At 32.7% G+C, this 18,652-nt stretch overlaps 1 protein-coding gene across 1 annotated transcript in view; it reads right to left on the reverse strand.

Annotated features, from left to right (window-relative positions):
* The window catches only part of LOC145658690 (kunitz-type protease inhibitor 1-like), a 71,046-nt gene that overhangs the window by 1,707 nt on the left and 50,687 nt on the right, over positions 1-18,652 (reverse strand). Inside the window, exons 2-9 of the mRNA XM_081717115.1 lie at positions 7,750-7,907; positions 7,210-7,351; positions 1,654-1,824; positions 1,419-1,457; positions 878-1,003; positions 680-730; positions 133-303; positions 1-8 (exon numbers count right to left, since the gene is read on the reverse strand). The exon at positions 1-8 is cut by the window's left edge and continues 52 nt beyond it. Of these exons, the coding sequence (XP_081573241.1) occupies positions 1-8; positions 133-303; positions 680-730; positions 878-1,003; positions 1,419-1,457; positions 1,654-1,824; positions 7,210-7,351; positions 7,750-7,907 (866 nt within the window). The remainder of the gene's footprint in view (positions 9-132; positions 304-679; positions 731-877; positions 1,004-1,418; positions 1,458-1,653; positions 1,825-7,209; positions 7,352-7,749; positions 7,908-18,652) is intronic.

Raw genomic sequence — 18,652 nt, forward strand, 5'->3', positions numbered from 1 at the left:
ATCTTTTTCTTAATAAAAAAACAAAAAACAAACAAACAAACAAAAAAACATACATTTAACATATATTAGAATATATTCAAATATACTAACATAATTTAAATGATTGTATATTTGATGCTGAACCCCTTAAACCTGTAACATCCGAGCAGGCCTTCATACAGGTGTCCTTCTTGTCAAAATTGTTTTTATTGCCACTACAGCCTCCATAGATGAAACGATGACACTTGAGGTTGAGGGGGTCATAGTACCAGCGTGGCATACTGGCTCTGCAGGGGCCTGTGATCGGGGGATCCACACAGCGCGCTGGAACAACCAATAGACACTTCACAATGAATCATATCTTTACATGACACTAGAAACCAATCTATATTTAATCTATATTTAACAGCAACGCAGGCTGCAGCAGGGGACAACTTGATGATAGCAGTCACCAGCGATGTTACCAGTTAGTCAGGTGTTTTAGAAAGAAGACATATTTTGCCTTTTTTTTTAACCATTTATTCAATTCTGTTCCACAGGCAATGCAGAACTGAGCTTTAAATAATGATTAAAAACCCAATTTTGTATGAATTTGGATAATGAAATTATAACTTACAAGTTACTCAACTGTGATGAAACTACCAGCTAAATGTAAAATGTAAATGACATTTTAAATAATTCCCCCTCTTATAAAACTCACCTTTCTCTTCATTCATGTCAATATTCAGTAACTGGGCAAGGGAACTGTTCACTAACATAACAAAAAACGTTAATTAACAACAATGAAAACGGGGGGTCATTTTCAAATTTGAAGTAGAACTACTCATTCCAAATTAACTTTTTATAGTAATTCATATCCACAGTAAAAATCTGAGGGTATAGGTGCAGTAGATCTCACAGTGCTGGCAACTTTCCTCATCTGAGTTGTCACTGCAGTGCCTCTGGCCATCACACTCCAAACCCTTTTCCAAGCAGCAGCCGTTGGAGCAGGTGAACTGGCCCTCCCTACAAGGTGAGCTACACACTATAGTTCACAAATGCAGATAAAGAAAATATCAGGTACAGTTACACATACTTGTAGTGTATGTCACACTGTGTGAGTTGTACATCTCCAGCGCCCTCTTCTAATTAACATCTCCTCCATGTTTCACTTTCATTACTAAGCAGTACTTACACCTGTTGTCTTTTTGTGTTTGTTGCAATGCCTTAGAATGCATTTGTTCTTACAATGTCCTTAAATGTGTTTGTCCTTGCATTTTTGACTGTCCCTGACTATATACATTTTTATAGTCCTGTCCTATTTCTTGTCTTTACTTCATTTGCTACTCAAACATTTTTCAGTAGTATTCAACTCTGTCACTCACTACAGACTGCTACAACTCTTAGCAACTGTGGTGACAAGATTGCACCTATTTAAAAGGCATAAAATAAAAAATTACCTTCAGTGAATACCTGAATTTTCCTCCCTTCCAGAGTCCCTACAAATAAATAACAATAATTGTCATTCGCTGATAGAAAAAGCGAATCTCACTGTTAAATACACTATAGCCAGTCAAAACAGATAACAGGTTAGAATAGGGCAGTTAGTTTGTATTACATTAAATCTTACTGCAAGGCAAAAGGTTATCCACCTTGTCACTTAGAAAGAACCAAAACTTTTGGGATTTCTATTACCTGAGGTGCCATTACATGCATCAGAGCATTCTTGGTGAGAGAGGTAGTTGTTTTTGTTTGCCTTGCAGCCTCCAAAAGTGAACTCCTCACATCTGTTGGATGCAGCATTGTAGTGCCAGCGAGAGAAGGATCCTCGACAGGGACCATCTTTTTTGGGGGTCAAACACTGAACTAGTAGTAAATATAAAATAATACAAATACAGTGAAGAATATTGATGAATGTACTCCACTACATGCTGATACTTAAAAACCTTGATGCAGTATTTGAATTCTTTGGAATGGCTAAAATGACCAACTGTTTGCAGTTCTTTTCTGTTCTTAATTACATTTCTGTATCTCTCATTTTGCTATTTAGACACAAAGGCAAAAAGGAACTTCACGTGTAGAAGCATGTACAGAGAAAAAAATTGTCAAAACAAACAACAGGTGGTATCAGTCACCTGATCTTTCCTTCACAGAAACCATTTTTCCAATGCATAACAGCAAATAGCACTGCACTAACACACATGCTGATTGATACATGTGGATTGTTTACAGAGGAAGAAACTATAAAGACCTATAGGAGAGAGAACCTTTTGCTGCTCTGCCATGATTTAGAAGTCAATAACTCAGTGCAACATACAGTTCCCATCTTGGTGAAGGCTACAGATGCATAATTTTCATACAACAGACAACTTGTACTACTGTGGTTAGTCAGTCATCTGTTTCTTGGCTGACAAATACTATATGAGGTTTGTATATGGTATGGCCTCAATGATTTTGATTGGCTTTCACCTTAGGCAGAGGTGAATTTACCATATACCATAAACTGACACCGGTACACTAATTGTTGCCAAGCTGACTTTATGAATAGGAAATAAATATAATTTTACACATTTTGCATGGTGTAACAGTTATTGTCAGGTTTTATGAATCTGGCCCAATCATTCTTAAAAATGTCTCATGGTTCATTAATAATGTGATCATCATCATTTGGTTCCTTAGCCTGCAAATACAACTAATATTCACTCTAATCTGTACAGAGTTACATCTTAACAAATAAGATGGAGAATATCTGAATCTGATAGTAACAGTTACATTCAACTCCTTACGAAACGTATGTGTAGCCCATTCTACAATGCACTTATACAGAGGAACCAACTCATTCTCATTCCAAAATCATCCTATGCTGAAACATTAGAGTCAGCCACAGTTGCAAATAATGTGAATTGTTTAATGGAAGTAATAAAAAAAAATTAATTTTTTTTTTTTTGATATCCATGATTAGGCCCCTAATGATCAAGCCAAGCCAAGACAACAGAGAAACAATGCCTGAAAGTAACAGGAAGAAATCTTGAAACCATCCTCTAATGTTCACCATTGGATGGCAAGATAACACATAATGAAAGTTTCTTTTTGATTTTAACTTTAACTTGCTGTAAATGTATACATTTACAGCAAGTTAAAAGCAATCAGAAATGTTATTCCCTAGTATATATTAGATATATGAGTATCTTATAGGATTTAGGAAATGGCCACCATATTTGCAGATTATGCTATTTTTTTTTTTTTTCATCTTATGCTATTATGCTTCATGGATTATATCGCCAATGTATTTCAGAAATAAACATCAAGTTGGATGGTTTACCACACCCTAAGAAAATTAAGCCTGATCTGCATTTGCTATTTTGACTGCAAGCAAAATCCAGAATGAATTGTGAAAAGCCTCAATGATTAGCTGCATTTGAGAAACTAATCTCTAATGTCCATTATCTATAAGATGTCAGAATTGCAGTTGAAAACTTCACAAAGGACCTAGACTGCTCTTAATGCACCAAAATTTTTAAACTCTTTTTTGAACGATTTGTACTTGTTCAATTTAACACTGGGTATCTGAAATTGTACACATAGCACAATGATCATTCATGATTCAAATTGAAATAGACACTTGGGACTAGACATCCATTCACATTCAGGCTTATTTGTCCATCATTTAGGTTCCATTTGAGCTCATCTAATACAGAAGAAAATGTCAAAAAAAACATAAAACGCCTTTGATTTTTTTGGTGTATAATGTGTCTATTGATGCTGGAAATTAATTTTCACTTATACTCTGCATTTTCTGATTCACCAGGGTCTTGTGTAATATATTGAACAGTTTTGAGCATATACATGAAATGACTAACTAGCTACTCAATGTTTTCCACTAGGTGTCCTAGACTTCTCCGAAGTGTCCAAAAACCTCTCCAAATGCACACAAAGTCATTAATCACTATACATCAAGTTTGCATGTTTCTTTTGGAAACATCACAGTAAGTTACTTTAGTAAGTTCTACAACAATATTAGCTTCATAGCATCATTGTTAACATCATTAAGGGAAAATACTGTAGCTAATACTGTAAATGTTGGGGAAAATACTGTAAATGCTGTAATACTGTAAAGAAATGGTATACTTTCTCATTTATACTTACGATTTGTAGCAGGACTGAATTTTTCCAGCAGTGAATGGAAACATCCACTTATTTGCTATGCAAACCTCGAAGCTGGTCCATGCTAGCAGCTAAGATAATCTGTGCTAGCAGCACCCAAACAACTCCACATAAATTTCAGCTAAAATAAGCCTCTTCCTTTCCATGATGTCCAAAAGTATTGGTGATCAAATCATTCTTATGGTTGTACGAGTTTCGCCAAACAGCGTCAAACCGATGCGCTAGGATATCTGTTAACACTGAAGCACTGACAGCACACGGTGCGCAGACCTTTAAACATTAAAGGGATGACTAAATCAGGCAACTGGGGGGGGGCGGGTCTACATTTTCGTCTAAGCCTCCTCTATATGATGAAACAGCTGCTAATCACGCCGCTTGCCCTGGAAACACTTGGAAATGCCTGGAAGTAAATGTTAGTTATCCTCCCGCCCACTTCCCCTTCCACACATAGGTGAGAATTGCTGTCACTCGAAGACAATGGCGCTGCAATGGCCAATAGAAATCAATCTAAAATAGAAAAAGGGGGGTCTAATGCTCTATTCAGGAACGCTTTTACGTCAGTAATGTGCATTTTCTGTTAACCAAAGGTTTACGTAGTTTAGGTTTACTTACTAAGGAACCGAATGCATGTTTTTACGCAAAGAAGTGAGCACACAATGAAAGAACTTTACTAACATTCTATATACCATCTAAACATGTCACACAGTTGTTTTGATTGTAATTGAATTTTCTATGACAAAATCTGAAGTTATCTTATTCCGGAAAAATGTTTTAAAAGGCCACTAAAAGGACAGGCATGTTGTTGAAATTTACTCGAAAAACATAGTGTCTTTAGTGTGGGATTTCTGGCGAGCGGATGCTTGTAGATAACTGAAAATCGGTAAGCAGGTACTTGTATTAGTCCTAAGAAATATTATACTGGACCATTACTAATATGTAATATGTGTAGTATGTATAATATTACTAGAGGATTAATAAACTAAGTTAGCTCTCAGGTCCCCTTTAGCTTTTTGACCTCATGGTTGATAGTGAGCTTAAAATTACATTAAATTACAATAACCCAAACTCCACTTTGAGCCCTCTCATTCTCTAAAGTTAATGATATGCCTGTGTGCATATGTGAAAGAAAGAGAAATGATAAGCAACACCAGCTGATTATTCAGTAGGTAGATGCTAAGATGATCAACACATATTTCATTAGTGACACCTACAACTCTACAATGGGTTGCTAAATTGAGCATATTTGCCTTGTTAATATTTATTTTCACATACCAACATAATACTGTTGTTTCGTTTAGATATGAGTACAACTGGATGGATGCAAAATATGTGCAATGCCTTTGGTTTGCAGTTTAGTTGAAGCTCCTAAAATGTCCTAAATTTAATTTGTTATTCTAGATTCTCATAATTCATACTGTGTACATTGCTTTAGCAGTAATAGCTGGACAATCTATGCATTCCACAATTCTCTTATCATTTCTCATCATTTGACTAAGGTAGGTTGAAGACATACAAACATGATTAACCTTCAAATACTGTACAAACCCACCTACAAATTCACACATATATTTTTTTTTCCTTCCCTAGGTGTCAAGATGCTCACCAACTCTTTATCTTTGCCAAGAAAACTGGTTATGAAAGTGTAAGTTGTGCACATAGATCAAGACTTAATACTTACACTTTTACACATTGTATTTGCTTTTTAAGTACTGAGTGAGAGTTCAGAAACAGTTTGAAAGATGTCATTTTTTTCTCCATACTCTTAATTTTCTCCTTTCTCCTTTCAACCAAACTTTTAACTATTATTTTTTTCTATTGGTGGGAGAATACATTCCAATAAAAGAAGTCGTTATAATCTTGTCATGTTAGTGGCTTTTGTTCATATAAATATATGGAACTCTTTGTTATCAACAGATTAAAAACCTAATATTATAATATAAAAATACTTGACAAGTAAACATTACTAATGCATTGTTACGATATGACTAGGACTAGTGTGTAAAAACCTGCAGTGTGCATTTTAAATTTCTTCAAATGCTTGTACATTTTTAAAAGCCTCATACACTTTAAAAAGCTTAATGTCATTCTTCATTGTTTGAGTAAAATCTACTAAGATGGAGCATTTAAAAAATATTTGAATCAGGGTGTTAAAAAGTAACTTTTACTGAAGTATTTCAAATTAAAGCCAACAAGAACTGATTAACCTTTAACAGAAGATATGGTCTGTGAAATTTACTAGCAGTTTTTACATGCGTGTGGGTGTATGTGTGTGTGTGTGTGTGTGTGTGTGTGTGTGTGCGTGTGTGTAAGAGCATACAAAAGATTACACAGTTTCTTGTATAAACACATACTGAGAAAAGTGAGTTTGTTGTAAGATATTCCCTTTCAGTTAGGTTCAATTGCATGTAACAAATAGGCCCAATTGCATGAATTGCTTGGTGAAGCAGTGAATAAACCTGCAATTTGTCTACATGTCCACATTCATTTTGGGTTTTTTGATAACAATCATTTTAAGATTTATGAACAGCAAAGCTCTGCAAACAGCAAAGTCAAATTCTCTTACTCATTAAGGCCAAAGTTCACAATACATCTTTGCTCATTGTTTCCTGCTATACCTTCTTTGTTTACATCTCAAGCTCTCTGATGCCACACTAGTGTGCAGTTCCACCCAATTCTAACCAACAGATGAAATACTGTGAGGTCATCAATCTGTACCAATTTCTGTTTTGGGGGTGTGATATGACACTTTTTGTACCCCACAACACAAGTTTTGAAACAAAGGTTTCTAAATACACTGCAACATGTCAAACCTGTTCTACCCATACAGGATGGGAGGGGAAGATTTTTACATGCCCAAACAGCAACTTGGCTAGATAATTAGAAGCTACTCTAACGTCACTTTGTTGTTTATTTGCAGCTAACAAATAATCTGCACTGACATCTTTGAGGAGATGTTTGTGTGCTTGTCACTGAAGGGAGAAAATTCCTGTATATGAAGTTGTTGTAAACGTTCTGTTTTTAAGCAAAGCTACTAACACTAACATACAGAAAAATAAAGAGCATAAAAACTGGAGTGTAAATACTCACGCTCAGACTGTTCCACTGAAAGAACTAGCACAGTGACTGATGTTGCGTCTGACTGATCAGCTGAATCAGTGACTTTAAGCTGGAAGTTGTAAACTCCAGACTGTAGGTTGGACAACACCAGCTGATCTGGCAGATTTGTTTTCTGTAGAAAACCAGGTCAGGTCATAGAATCATTGAATAAATGTAATATGCTCTGAGAAGACTTTTTTTTTTAAATAAAAGGCAATGTTCACCAAGAACTAAATTCATGAATAAGCTTTGCCTGAAGGTCCAAATCCAGTAAGAAAAAAAAATGGTCTAGATTGGCCATTATACACATGTTCACTACCTGAAAATTAGAGCATACAGAACCAGGAATATTCTTACACTCACCCATGGATAAAAATGTAAACATGTAAAAATGTAAAACCTATACATTTAGAAAATCAGATATTCATCTTTCACAACTCAGATTTTCTAGATATCGGTCTACACCTTAATATCTTGATTCAGACCACCTGATGACATTAAAATGCTTGTTTAGCTAACATGCAAACATACCTCTGTCACTACAGAGTTGTTTCCACTGAGAAGTTCCCATTTGTAGCTAATGATCTTTTTGTCATCCCAGCTCTCAATTCCATTGAGAGTGACAAGATGACCAGGCCTGACCACCAGGTCTGGCCCAGCATTTGCTATGGGAGGCTTGTCCGCCTTACCTAGAACACAAAAAAAAAATGTATTTACAAAGATGCCAGTCAGGCATGTGTCAGGTCAAGAGAGTCTACATTCGACTAAAATGTAAATGGTGGGAAGAATCTTTCAAAGATTTGAATTTAAGTGAAGACAATCTTTTTAATTCTTTGCAATAAGTACATTGCAACTCTGTTCTCTAGCTTTTATACACTATGAAAAACCTTTTCAAAGCACTTTAATCGCCTTAATCAATGTTTCAGGTCAAGAGAGTCTACATTACCCTAAAATATTAATGATGGGAAGAATCTTTCAAATATATGATTTTAAGTAAAGACAATCTGTTGCTTTCTTTGCAATAAGTACTTTGCAACTCTGTTCTCTATATTTTATAGACTATGTAAAAGCTTTTCAAAGCTTTGTAATCGCCTTAAACAAATTTTCAGATCAACAGATTCTACTTTAGACTAAAATATAAATGATGGGAAGCATCTTTCAAAGATATGATTTTAAGTGAAGACAATCGCTTGTATACTTTGCAATAAGTACATTGCAACTCTGTTCTCTAGCTTTTATACACTAAGAAACAGCTTTTCAAAGCACTGTATTCACCTTAAACACTGTTTCAGGTCAAGAGATTCTACATTAGACTAAAATATAAATGATGTGAAGAATCTTTCAAAGATTTGATTTTAAGTAAAGACAATCTCTTGAATTCTTTGCAATAACTACATTTGATTTCTGTTCTCTAGCTTTTATACACTATGAAACAGCTTTTCAAAGACCTGTAATCGCCTTAAACACTGTTTCAGATCAAGAGATTCTACATTAGACTAAAACATAAATGATGGGAAGAATATTTCAAAGATTTGATTTTAAGTAAAGACAATCTGTTGTATTCTTTGCAATAAGTACATTGCAACTCTGTTCTCTAGCTTTTATACACTACGTAAAAGCTTTTCAAAGCACTATAATCGCCTTAAACACTGTTTCAGTTCAAGAGATCCTACATTAGACTAAAACATAAATGATGGGAAGAATCTTTGAAAGATTTCATTTTAACTAAAGACAATCTTTTGTATTCTTTGCAATAAGTACATTGCAACACTCTTCTCTATCTTTTATACACTATGTAAAAGCTTTTCAATGCACTGTAATCGCCTTAAACACTGTTTCAGGTCAAGAGATCCTACATTAGACTAAAATGTAAATGATGGGAAGAATCTTTCTAAGATTTGATTTTAAGTAAAGACAATCTGTTTTATTCCTTGCAATAACTACACTGCAACTCTGTTCTCTAGCTTTTATACACTATGTAAAAGCTTTTCAAAGCTTTGTAATCGCCTTAAACACTATTTCAGGTCAAGAGATTCTACATTAGACTAAAACATAAATGACGGGAAGAATCTTTGAAAGATTTCATTTTAAGTAAAGACAATCTTGTATTCCTTGCAATAAGTACATTGCAACTCTGTTCTCTAGCTTTTATACACAACGAAAAACCTTTTCAAAGCACTGTAATCGCCTTTATCAATGTGTCAGGTCAAGAGAGTCTACATTAGACTAAAATGTAAATGGTGGGAAGAATCTTTCAAAGATTTGAATTTAAGTGAAGACAATATTTTTTATTCTTTGCAATAAGTACATTGCAACTCTGTTCTCTAGCTTTTATACACTATGAAAAACCTTTTCAAAGCACTTTAATCGCCTTAATCAATGTTTCAGGTCAAGAGAGTCTACATTAGACTAAAATATTAATGATGGGAAGAATCTTTCAAATATTTGAGTTTAAGTAAAGACAATCTGTTGTATATTTTGCAAGAAGTACATTGCAACGCTGTTCTCTAGCTTTTATACACTATGAAAAACCTTTTCAAAGCACTTTAATCGCCTTAATCAATGTTTCAGGTCAAGAGAGTCTACATTACCCTAAAATATTAATGATAGGAAATATCTTGCAAATATATGATTTTAAGTAAAGACAATCTGTTGCTTTCTTTGCAATAAGTACTTTGCAACTCTGTTCTCTATATTTTATAGACTATGTAAAAGCTTTTCAAAGCTTTGTAATCGCCTTAAACAAATTTTCAGATCAACAGATTCTACTTTAGACTAAAATATAAATGATGGGAAGCATCTTTCAAAGATATGATTTTAAGTGAAGACAATCGCTTGTATACTTTGCAATAAGTACATTGCAACTCTGTTCTCTAGCTTTTATACACTAAGAAACAGCTTTTCAAAGCACTGTAATTGCCTTAAACACTGTTTCTGGTCAAGATATTCTACTTTAGACTAAAATATTAATGATGGGAAGAATCTTTCAAATATTTGAGTTTAAGTAAAGACAATCTGTTGTATATTTTGCAATAAGTACATTGCAACTCTGTTCTCTAGCTTTTAGACACTAAGAAACAGCTTTTCAAAGCTTTGTAATCGCCTTAAACACTATTTCAGGTCAAGAGATTCTACTTTAGACTAAAACATAAATGATGGGAAGAATCTTTGAAAGATTTCATTTTAAGTAAAGACAATCTGTTGTAATCCTTGCAATAAGTACATTGCAACTCTATTCTCTAGCTTTTATACACAACGAAAAACCTTTTCAAAGCACTGTAATCGCCTTTATCAATGTATCAGGTCAAGAGAGTCTACATTAGACTAAAATATTAATGATGGGTAGAATCTTTCAAATATTTGATGTTAAGTAAAGACAATCTGTTGCTTTCTTTGCAATAAGTACTTTGCAACTCTGTTCTCTAGCTTTTATATACTATAAAAAAGCTTTTCAAAGTTTTGTAATCGCCTTAAACACTGTTTCAGGTCAAAAGATTCTACTTTAGACTAAAATATAAATGATGGGAAGAATCTTTCAAAGATATGATTTTAAGTGAAGACAATCTCTTGTATACTTAGCAATAAGTGCATTGCAACTCTGTTCTCTAGCTTTTATACACTAAGAAACAGCTTTTCAAAGCACTGTATTCACCTTAAACACTGTTTCAGGTCAAGAGATTCTACATTAGACTAAAATATAAATGATGTGAAGAATCTTTCAAAGATTTGATTTTAAGTAAAGACAATCTCTTGAATTCTTTGCAATAACTACATTTGATTTCTGTTCTCTAGCTTTTATACACTATGAAACAGCTTTTCAAAGCCCTGTAATCGCCTTAAACACTGTTTCAGATCAAGAGATTCTACATTAGACTAAAACATAAATGATGGGAAGAATATTTCAAAGATTTGATTTTAAGTAAAGACAATCTGTTGTATTCTTTGCAATAAGTACATTGCAACTCTGTTCTCTAGCTTTTATACACTACGTAAAAGCTTTTCAAAGCACTATAATCGCCTTAAACACTGTTTCAGTTCAAGAGATCCTACATTAGACTAAAACATAAATGATGGGAAGAATCTTTGAAAGATTTCATTTTAACTAAAGACAATCTCTTGTATACTTTGCAATAAGTACATTGCAACTCTGTTCTCTAGCTTTTATACACTATGAAACAGCTTTTCAAAGCCCTGTAATCGCCTTAAACACTGTTTCAGATCAAGAGATCCTACATTAGACTAAAACATAAATGATGGGAAGAATCTTTGAAAGATTTCATTTTAACTAAAGACAATCTTTTGTATTCTTTGCAATAAGTACATTGCAACACTCTTCTCTATCTTTTATACACTATGTAAAAGCTTTTCAAAGCACTGTAATCGCCTTAAACACTGTTTCAGGTCAAGAGATCCTACATTAGACTAAAATGTAAATGATGGGAAGAATCTTTCTAAGATTTGATTTTAAGTAAAGACAATCTGTTGTATTCCTTGCAATAACTACACTGCAACTCTGTTCTCTAGCTTTTATACACTATGTAAAAGCTTTTCAAAGCTTTGTAATCGCCTTAAACACTATTTCAGGTCAAGAGATTCTACATTAGACTAAAAGGTAAATGATGGGAAGAATCTTTCAAAGATTTGAATTTAAGTGAAGACAATATTTTGTATTCTTTGCAATAAGTACATTCCAACTCTGTTCTATAGCTTTTATACACTATGAAAAACCTTTTCAAAGCACTTTAATCGCCTTAATCAATGTTTCAGGTCAAGAGAGTCTACATTAGACTAAAATATTAATGATGGGTAGAATCTTTCAAATATTTGATTTTAAGTAAAGACAATCCGTTGCTTTCTTTGCAATAAGTACTTTGCAACTATGTTCTCTAGCTTTTATAGACTATGTAAAAGCTTTTCAAAGGTTTGTAATCGCCTTAAACAAATTTTCAGATCAAGAGATTCTACTTTAGACTAAAATATAAATGATGGGAAGAATCTTTCAAAGATATGATTTTAAGTAAAGACAATCTGTTGTATATTTTGCAATAAGTACATTGCAACTCTGTTCTCTAGCTTTTAGACACTAAGAAACAGCTTTTCAAAGCTTTGTAATCGCCTTAAACACTGTTTCAGGTCAAGAGAGTCTACATTAGACTAAAATATTAATGATGGGAAGAATCTTTCAAATATATGAGTTTAAGTAAAGACAATCTGTTGTATATTTTGCAATAAGTACATTGCAACTCTGTTCTCTAGCTTTTAGACACTAAGAAACAGCTTTTCAAAGCTTTGTAATCGCCTTAAACACTGTTTCAGGTCAAGAGATTCTACTTTAGACTAAAACATAAATGATGGGAAGAATCTTTTAAAGATTTCATTTTAAGTAAAGACAATCTGTTGTATTCCTTGCAATAAGTACATTGCAACAATGTTCTCTAGCTTTTATACACAACGAAAAACCTTTCCAAAACTCTGTAATCGCCTTTATCAATGTGTCAGGTCCAGAGAGTCTACATTAGACTAAAATATTAATGATGGGTAGAATCTTTCAAATATTTGATGTTAAGTAAATACAATCTGTTGCTTTCTTTGCAATAAGTACTTTGCAACTCTGTTCTCTAGCTTTTATAGACTATGTAAAAGCTTTTCAAAGCTTTGTAATCGCCTTAAACAAATTTTCAGATCAAGAGATTCTACTTTAGACTAAAATATAAATGATGTGAAGAATCTTTCAAAGATTTGATTTTAAGTAAAGACAATCTCTGTTATTCTTTGCAATAACTACATTTGATTTCTGTTCTCTAGCTTTTATACACTAAGAAACAGCTTTTCAAAGCACTGTAATCGCCTTAAACACTGTTTCAGATCAAGAGATTCTACTTTAGGTTAAAATATAAATGATGGGAAAAATCTTTCAAAGATTTGATTTTAAATTAAAAAGACAATCTCTTGTATACTTTGCAATAAGTACATTGCAACTCTGTTCTCTAGCTTTTATACACTATAAAACAGCTTTTCAAAGCACTGTAATCGCCTTAAACACTGTTTCAGATCAAGAGATTCTACAATAGACTAAAACATAAATGATGGGAAGAATCTTTGAAAGATTTCATTTTAAGTAAAGACAATCTGTTGTATTCCTTGCAATAAGTAGATTGCAACTCTGTTCTCTAGCTTTTATACACTATGAAAAACCTTTTCAAAGCACTTTAATCGCCTTAATCAATGTTTCAGGTCAAGAGAGTCTAGATTAGACTAAAATATTAATGATGGGAAGAATCTTTCAAATATATGAGTTTAAGTAAAGACAATCTGTTGTATATTTTGCAATAAGTACATTGCAACTCTGTTCTCTAGCTTTTATACACTAAGAAACAGCTTTTCAAAGCACTGTATTCACCTTAAACACTGTTTCAGGTCAAGAGATTCTACATTAGACTAAAATATAAATGATGGGAAGAATCTTTCAAAGATATGATTTTAAGTAAAGACAATCTGTTGTATATTTTGCAATAAGTACAATGCAACTCTGTTCTCTAGCTTTTAGACACTAAGAAACAGCTTTTCAAAGGTTTGTAATCGCCTTAAACACTGTTTCAGGTCAAGAGATTCTACTTTAGACTAAAACATAAATGATGGGAAGAATCTTTGAAAGATTTCATTTTAAGTAAAGACAATCTGTTGTATTCCTTGCAATAAGTACATTGCAACTCTTTTCTCTAGCTTTTATACACAACGAAAAACCTTTTCAAAGAACTGTAATCGCCTTTATCAATGTGTCAGGTCAAGAGAGTCTACATTAGACTAAAATATTAATGATGGGAAGAATCTTTCAAATATTTGATGTTAAGTAAATACAATCTGTTGCTTTCTTTGCAATAAGTACATTGCAACTCTGTTCTCTACCTTTTATAGACTAAGAAACAGCTTTTCAAAGCACTGTAATTGCCTTAAACACTGTTTCTGGTCAAGATATTCTACTTTAGTCTAAAATGTAAATGATGAGAAGAATCTTTCAAAGATTTGATTTTAAGTAAAGACAATCTGTTGTATTCTTTGCAATAAGTACATTGCAACTCTGTTCTCTAGCTTTTATACACTACGTAAAAGCTTTTCAAATCACTGTAATCGCCTTAAACACTGTTTCAGTTCAAGAGATCCTACATTAGACTAAAACATAAATGATGGGAAGAATCTTTGAAAGATTTCATTTTAACTAAAGACAATCTTTTGTATTCTTTGCAATAAGTACATTGCAACACTCTTCTCTATCTTTTATATATTACGTAAAAGCTTTTCAAAGCACTGTAATCGCCTTAAACACTGTTTCAGGTCAAGAGATCCTACATTAGACTAAAATGTAAATGATGGGAAGAATCTTTCTAAGATTTGATTTTAAGTAAAGACAATCTGTTGTATTCCTTGCAATAAGTACATTGCAACTCTGTTCTCTAGCTTTTATACACTATGTAAAAGCTTTTCAAAGCTTTGTAATCGCCTTAAACACTATTTCAGGTCAAGAGATTCTACATTACACTAAAAGGTAAATGATGGGAAGAATCTTTCAAAGATTTGAATTTAAGTGAAGACAATATTTTGTATTCTTTGCAATAAGTACATTCCAACTCTGTTCTCTAGCTTTTATACACTATGAAAAACCTTTTCAAAGCACTTTAATCGCCTTAATCAATGTTTCAGGTCAAGAGAGTCTACATTAGACTAAAATATTAATGATGGGAAGAATCTTTCAAATATTTGATGTTAAGTAAAGACAATCTGTTGCTTTCTTTGCAATAAGTACTTTGCAACACTCTTCTCTAGCTTTTATACACTATGTAAAAGATTTTCAAAGCACTGTCATCGCCTTAAACACTGTTTCAGGTCAAGAGATCCTACATTAGACTAAAATGTAAATGATGGGAAGAATCTTTCTAAGATTTGATTTTAAGTAAAGACAATCTGTTGTATTCCTTGCAATAAGTACATTGCAACTCTGTTCTCTAGCTTTTATACACTATGAAAAACCTTTTCAAAGCACTTTAATCGCCTTAATCAATGTTTCAGGTCAAGAGAGTCTACATTAGCCTAAAATATTAATGATGGGAAGAATCTTTCAAATATTTGATTTTAAGTAAAGACAATCTGTTGTATTCCGTGCAATAAGTAGATTGCAACTCTGTTCTCTAGCTTTTATACACAATGAAAAACCTTTTCAAAGCACTGTAATCGCCTTTATCAATGTGTCAAGTCAAGAGAGTCTACATTAGACTAAAATATTAATGATGGGTAGAATCTTTCAAATATTTGATGTTAAGTAAAGACAATCTGTTGCTTTCTTTGCAATAAGTACTTTGCAACACTCTTCTCTAGCTTTTATACACTATGTAAAAGATTTTCAAAGCACTGTAATCGCCTTAAACACTGTTTCAGGTCAAGAGATCCTACATTAGCCTAAAATATTAATGATAGGAAGAATCTTTCAAATATTTGATTTTAAGTGAAGACAATCTCTTGTATACTTTGCAATAAGTACATTGCAACTCTGTTCTCTAGCTTTTATAGACTATGTAAAAGCTTTTCAAAGGTTTGTAATCGCCTTAAACCAATTTTCAGATCAAGAGATTCTAATTTAGACTAAAATATAAATGATGGGAAGCATCTTTCAAAGATATGATTTTAAGTGAAGACAATCTCTTGTATACTTTGCAATAAGTACATTGCAACTCTGTTCTCTAGCTTTTATACACTAAGAAACAGCTTTTCAAAGCACTGTAATTGCCTTAAACACTGTTTCTGGTCAAGATATTCTACTTTAGTCTAAAATATAAATGATGAGAAGAATCTTTCAAATATTTGAGTTTAAGTAAAGACAATCTGTTGTATTCCGTGCAATAAGTAGATTGCAACTCTGTTCTCTAGCTTTTATACACAATGAAAAACCTTTTCAAAGCACTGTAATCGCCTTTATCAATGTGTCAGGTCAAGAGAGTCTACATTAGACTAAAATATTAATGATGGGTAGAATCTTTCAAATATTTGATGTTAAGTAAAGACAATCTGTTGCTTTCTTTGCAATAAGTACTTTGCAACACTCTTCTCTAGCTTTTATACACTATGTAAAAGATTTTCAAAGCACTGTAATCGCCTTAAACACTGTTTCAGGTCAAGAGATCCTACATTAGACTAAAATGTAAATGATGGGAAGAATCTTTCTAAGATTTGATTTTAAGTAAAGACAATCCGTTGCTTTCTTTGCAATAAGTACTTTACAACTCTGTTCTCTAGCTTTTATAGACTATGTAAAAGCTTTTCAAAGGTTTGTAATCGCCTTAAACAAATTTTCAGATCAAGAGATTCTACTTTAGACTAAAATATAAATGATGGGAAGAATCTTTCAAAGATATGATTTTAAGTAAAGACAATCTGTTGTATATTTTGCAATAAGTACATTGCAACTCTGTTCTCTAGCTTTTAGACACTAAGAAACAGCTTTTCAAAGCTTTGTAATCGCCTTAAACACTGTTTCATTTCAAGAGATTCTACTTTAGACTAAAACATAAATGATGGGAAGAATCTTTGAAAGATTTCATTTTAAGTAAAGACAATCTGTTGTATTCCTTGCAATAAGTACATTGCAACTCTTTTCTCTAGCTTTTATAGACAACGAAAAACCTTTTCAAAGCACTGTAATCGCCTTAAACACTGTTTCAGGTCAAGAGATCCTACATTAGCCTAAAATGTAAATGATGGGAAGAATCTTTCTAAGATTTGATTTTAAGTAAAGACAATCTGTTGTATTCCTTGCAATAAGTACATTGCAACTCTGTTCTCTAGCTTTTATACACTATGAAAAACCTTTTCAAAGCACTTTAATCGCCTTAATCAATGTTTCAGGTCAAGAGAGTCTACATTAGCCTAAAATATTAATGATAGGAAGAATCTTTCAAATATTTGATTTTAAGTAAAGACAATCCGTTGCTTTCTTTGCAATAAGTACTTTGCAACTCTGTTCTCTAGCTTTTATAGACTATGTAAAAGCTTTTCAAAGGTTTGTAATCGCCTTAAACAAATTTTCAGATCAAGAGATTCTACTTTAGACTAAAATATAAATGATGGGAAGAATCTTTCAAAGATATGATTTTAAGTAAAGACAATCTGTTGTATATTTTGCAATAAGTACATTGCAACTCTGTTCTCTAGCTTTTAGACACTAAGAAACAGCTTTTCAAAGCTTTGTAATCGCCTTAAACACTGTTTCAGGTCAAGAGATTCTACTTTAGACTAAAACATAAATGATGGGAAGAATCTTTGAAAGATTTCATTTTAAGTAAAGACAATCTGTTGTATTCCTTGCAATAAGTACATTGCAACTCTTTTCTCTAGCTTTTATACACAACGAAAAACCTTTTCAAAGCACTGTAATCGCCTTTATCAATGTGTCAGGTCAAGAGAGTCTACATTAGACTAAAATATTAATGATGGGAAGAATCTTTCAAATATTTGATGTTAAGTAAATACAATCTGTTGCTTTCTTTGCAAAAAGTACTTTGCAACTCTGTTCTCTAGCTTTTATATACTATAAAAAAGCTTTTCAAAGTTTTGTAATCGCCTTAAACACTGTTTCAGGTCAAAAGATTCTACTTTAGACTAAAATATAAATGATGGGAAGAATCTTTCAAAGATATGATTTTAAGTGAAGACAATATCTTGTATACTTTGCAATAAGTACATTGCAACTCTGTTCTCTAGCTTTTATACACTAAGAAACAGCTTTTCAAAGCACTGTATTCACCTTAAACACTGTTTCAGGTCAAGAGATTCTACATTAGACTAAAATATAAATGATGTGAAGAATCTTTCAAAGATTTGATTTTAAGTAAAGACAATCTCTGTTATTCTTTGCAATAACTACATTTGATTTCTGTTCTCTAGCTTTTATACACTAAGAAACAGCTTTTCAAAGCACTGTAATCGGCTTAAACACTGTTTCAGATCAAGAGATTCTACATTAGGCTAAAATATAAATGATGGGAAAAATCTTTCAAAGATTTGATTTTAAATTAAAAAGACAATCTCTTGTATACTTTGCAATAAGTACATTGCAACTCTGTTCTCTAGCTTTTATACACTACGTAAAAGCTTCTCAAAGCACTGTAATCGCCTTAAACACATTTTCAGATCAAGAGATCCTACATTAGACTAAAATGTAAATGATGGGAAGAATCTTTCTAAGATTTGATTTTAAGTAAAGACAATCTGTTGTATTCCTTGCAATAACTACACTGCAACTCTGTTCTCTAGCTTTTAGACACTAAGATACAGCTTTTCAAAACTTTGTAATCGCCTTAAACACTGTTTCAGGTCAAGAGATTCTACTTTAGACTAAAACATAAATGATGGGAAGAGTCTTTGAAAGATTTCATTTTAAGTAAAG

The sequence above is a fragment of the Electrophorus electricus genome, chromosome 7 (genome assembly GCF_041902795.1).
Source record: "Electrophorus electricus isolate QZ-2024a chromosome 7, ASM4190279v1, whole genome shotgun sequence".
Taxonomy (NCBI): domain Eukaryota; kingdom Metazoa; phylum Chordata; class Actinopteri; order Gymnotiformes; family Gymnotidae; genus Electrophorus; species Electrophorus electricus.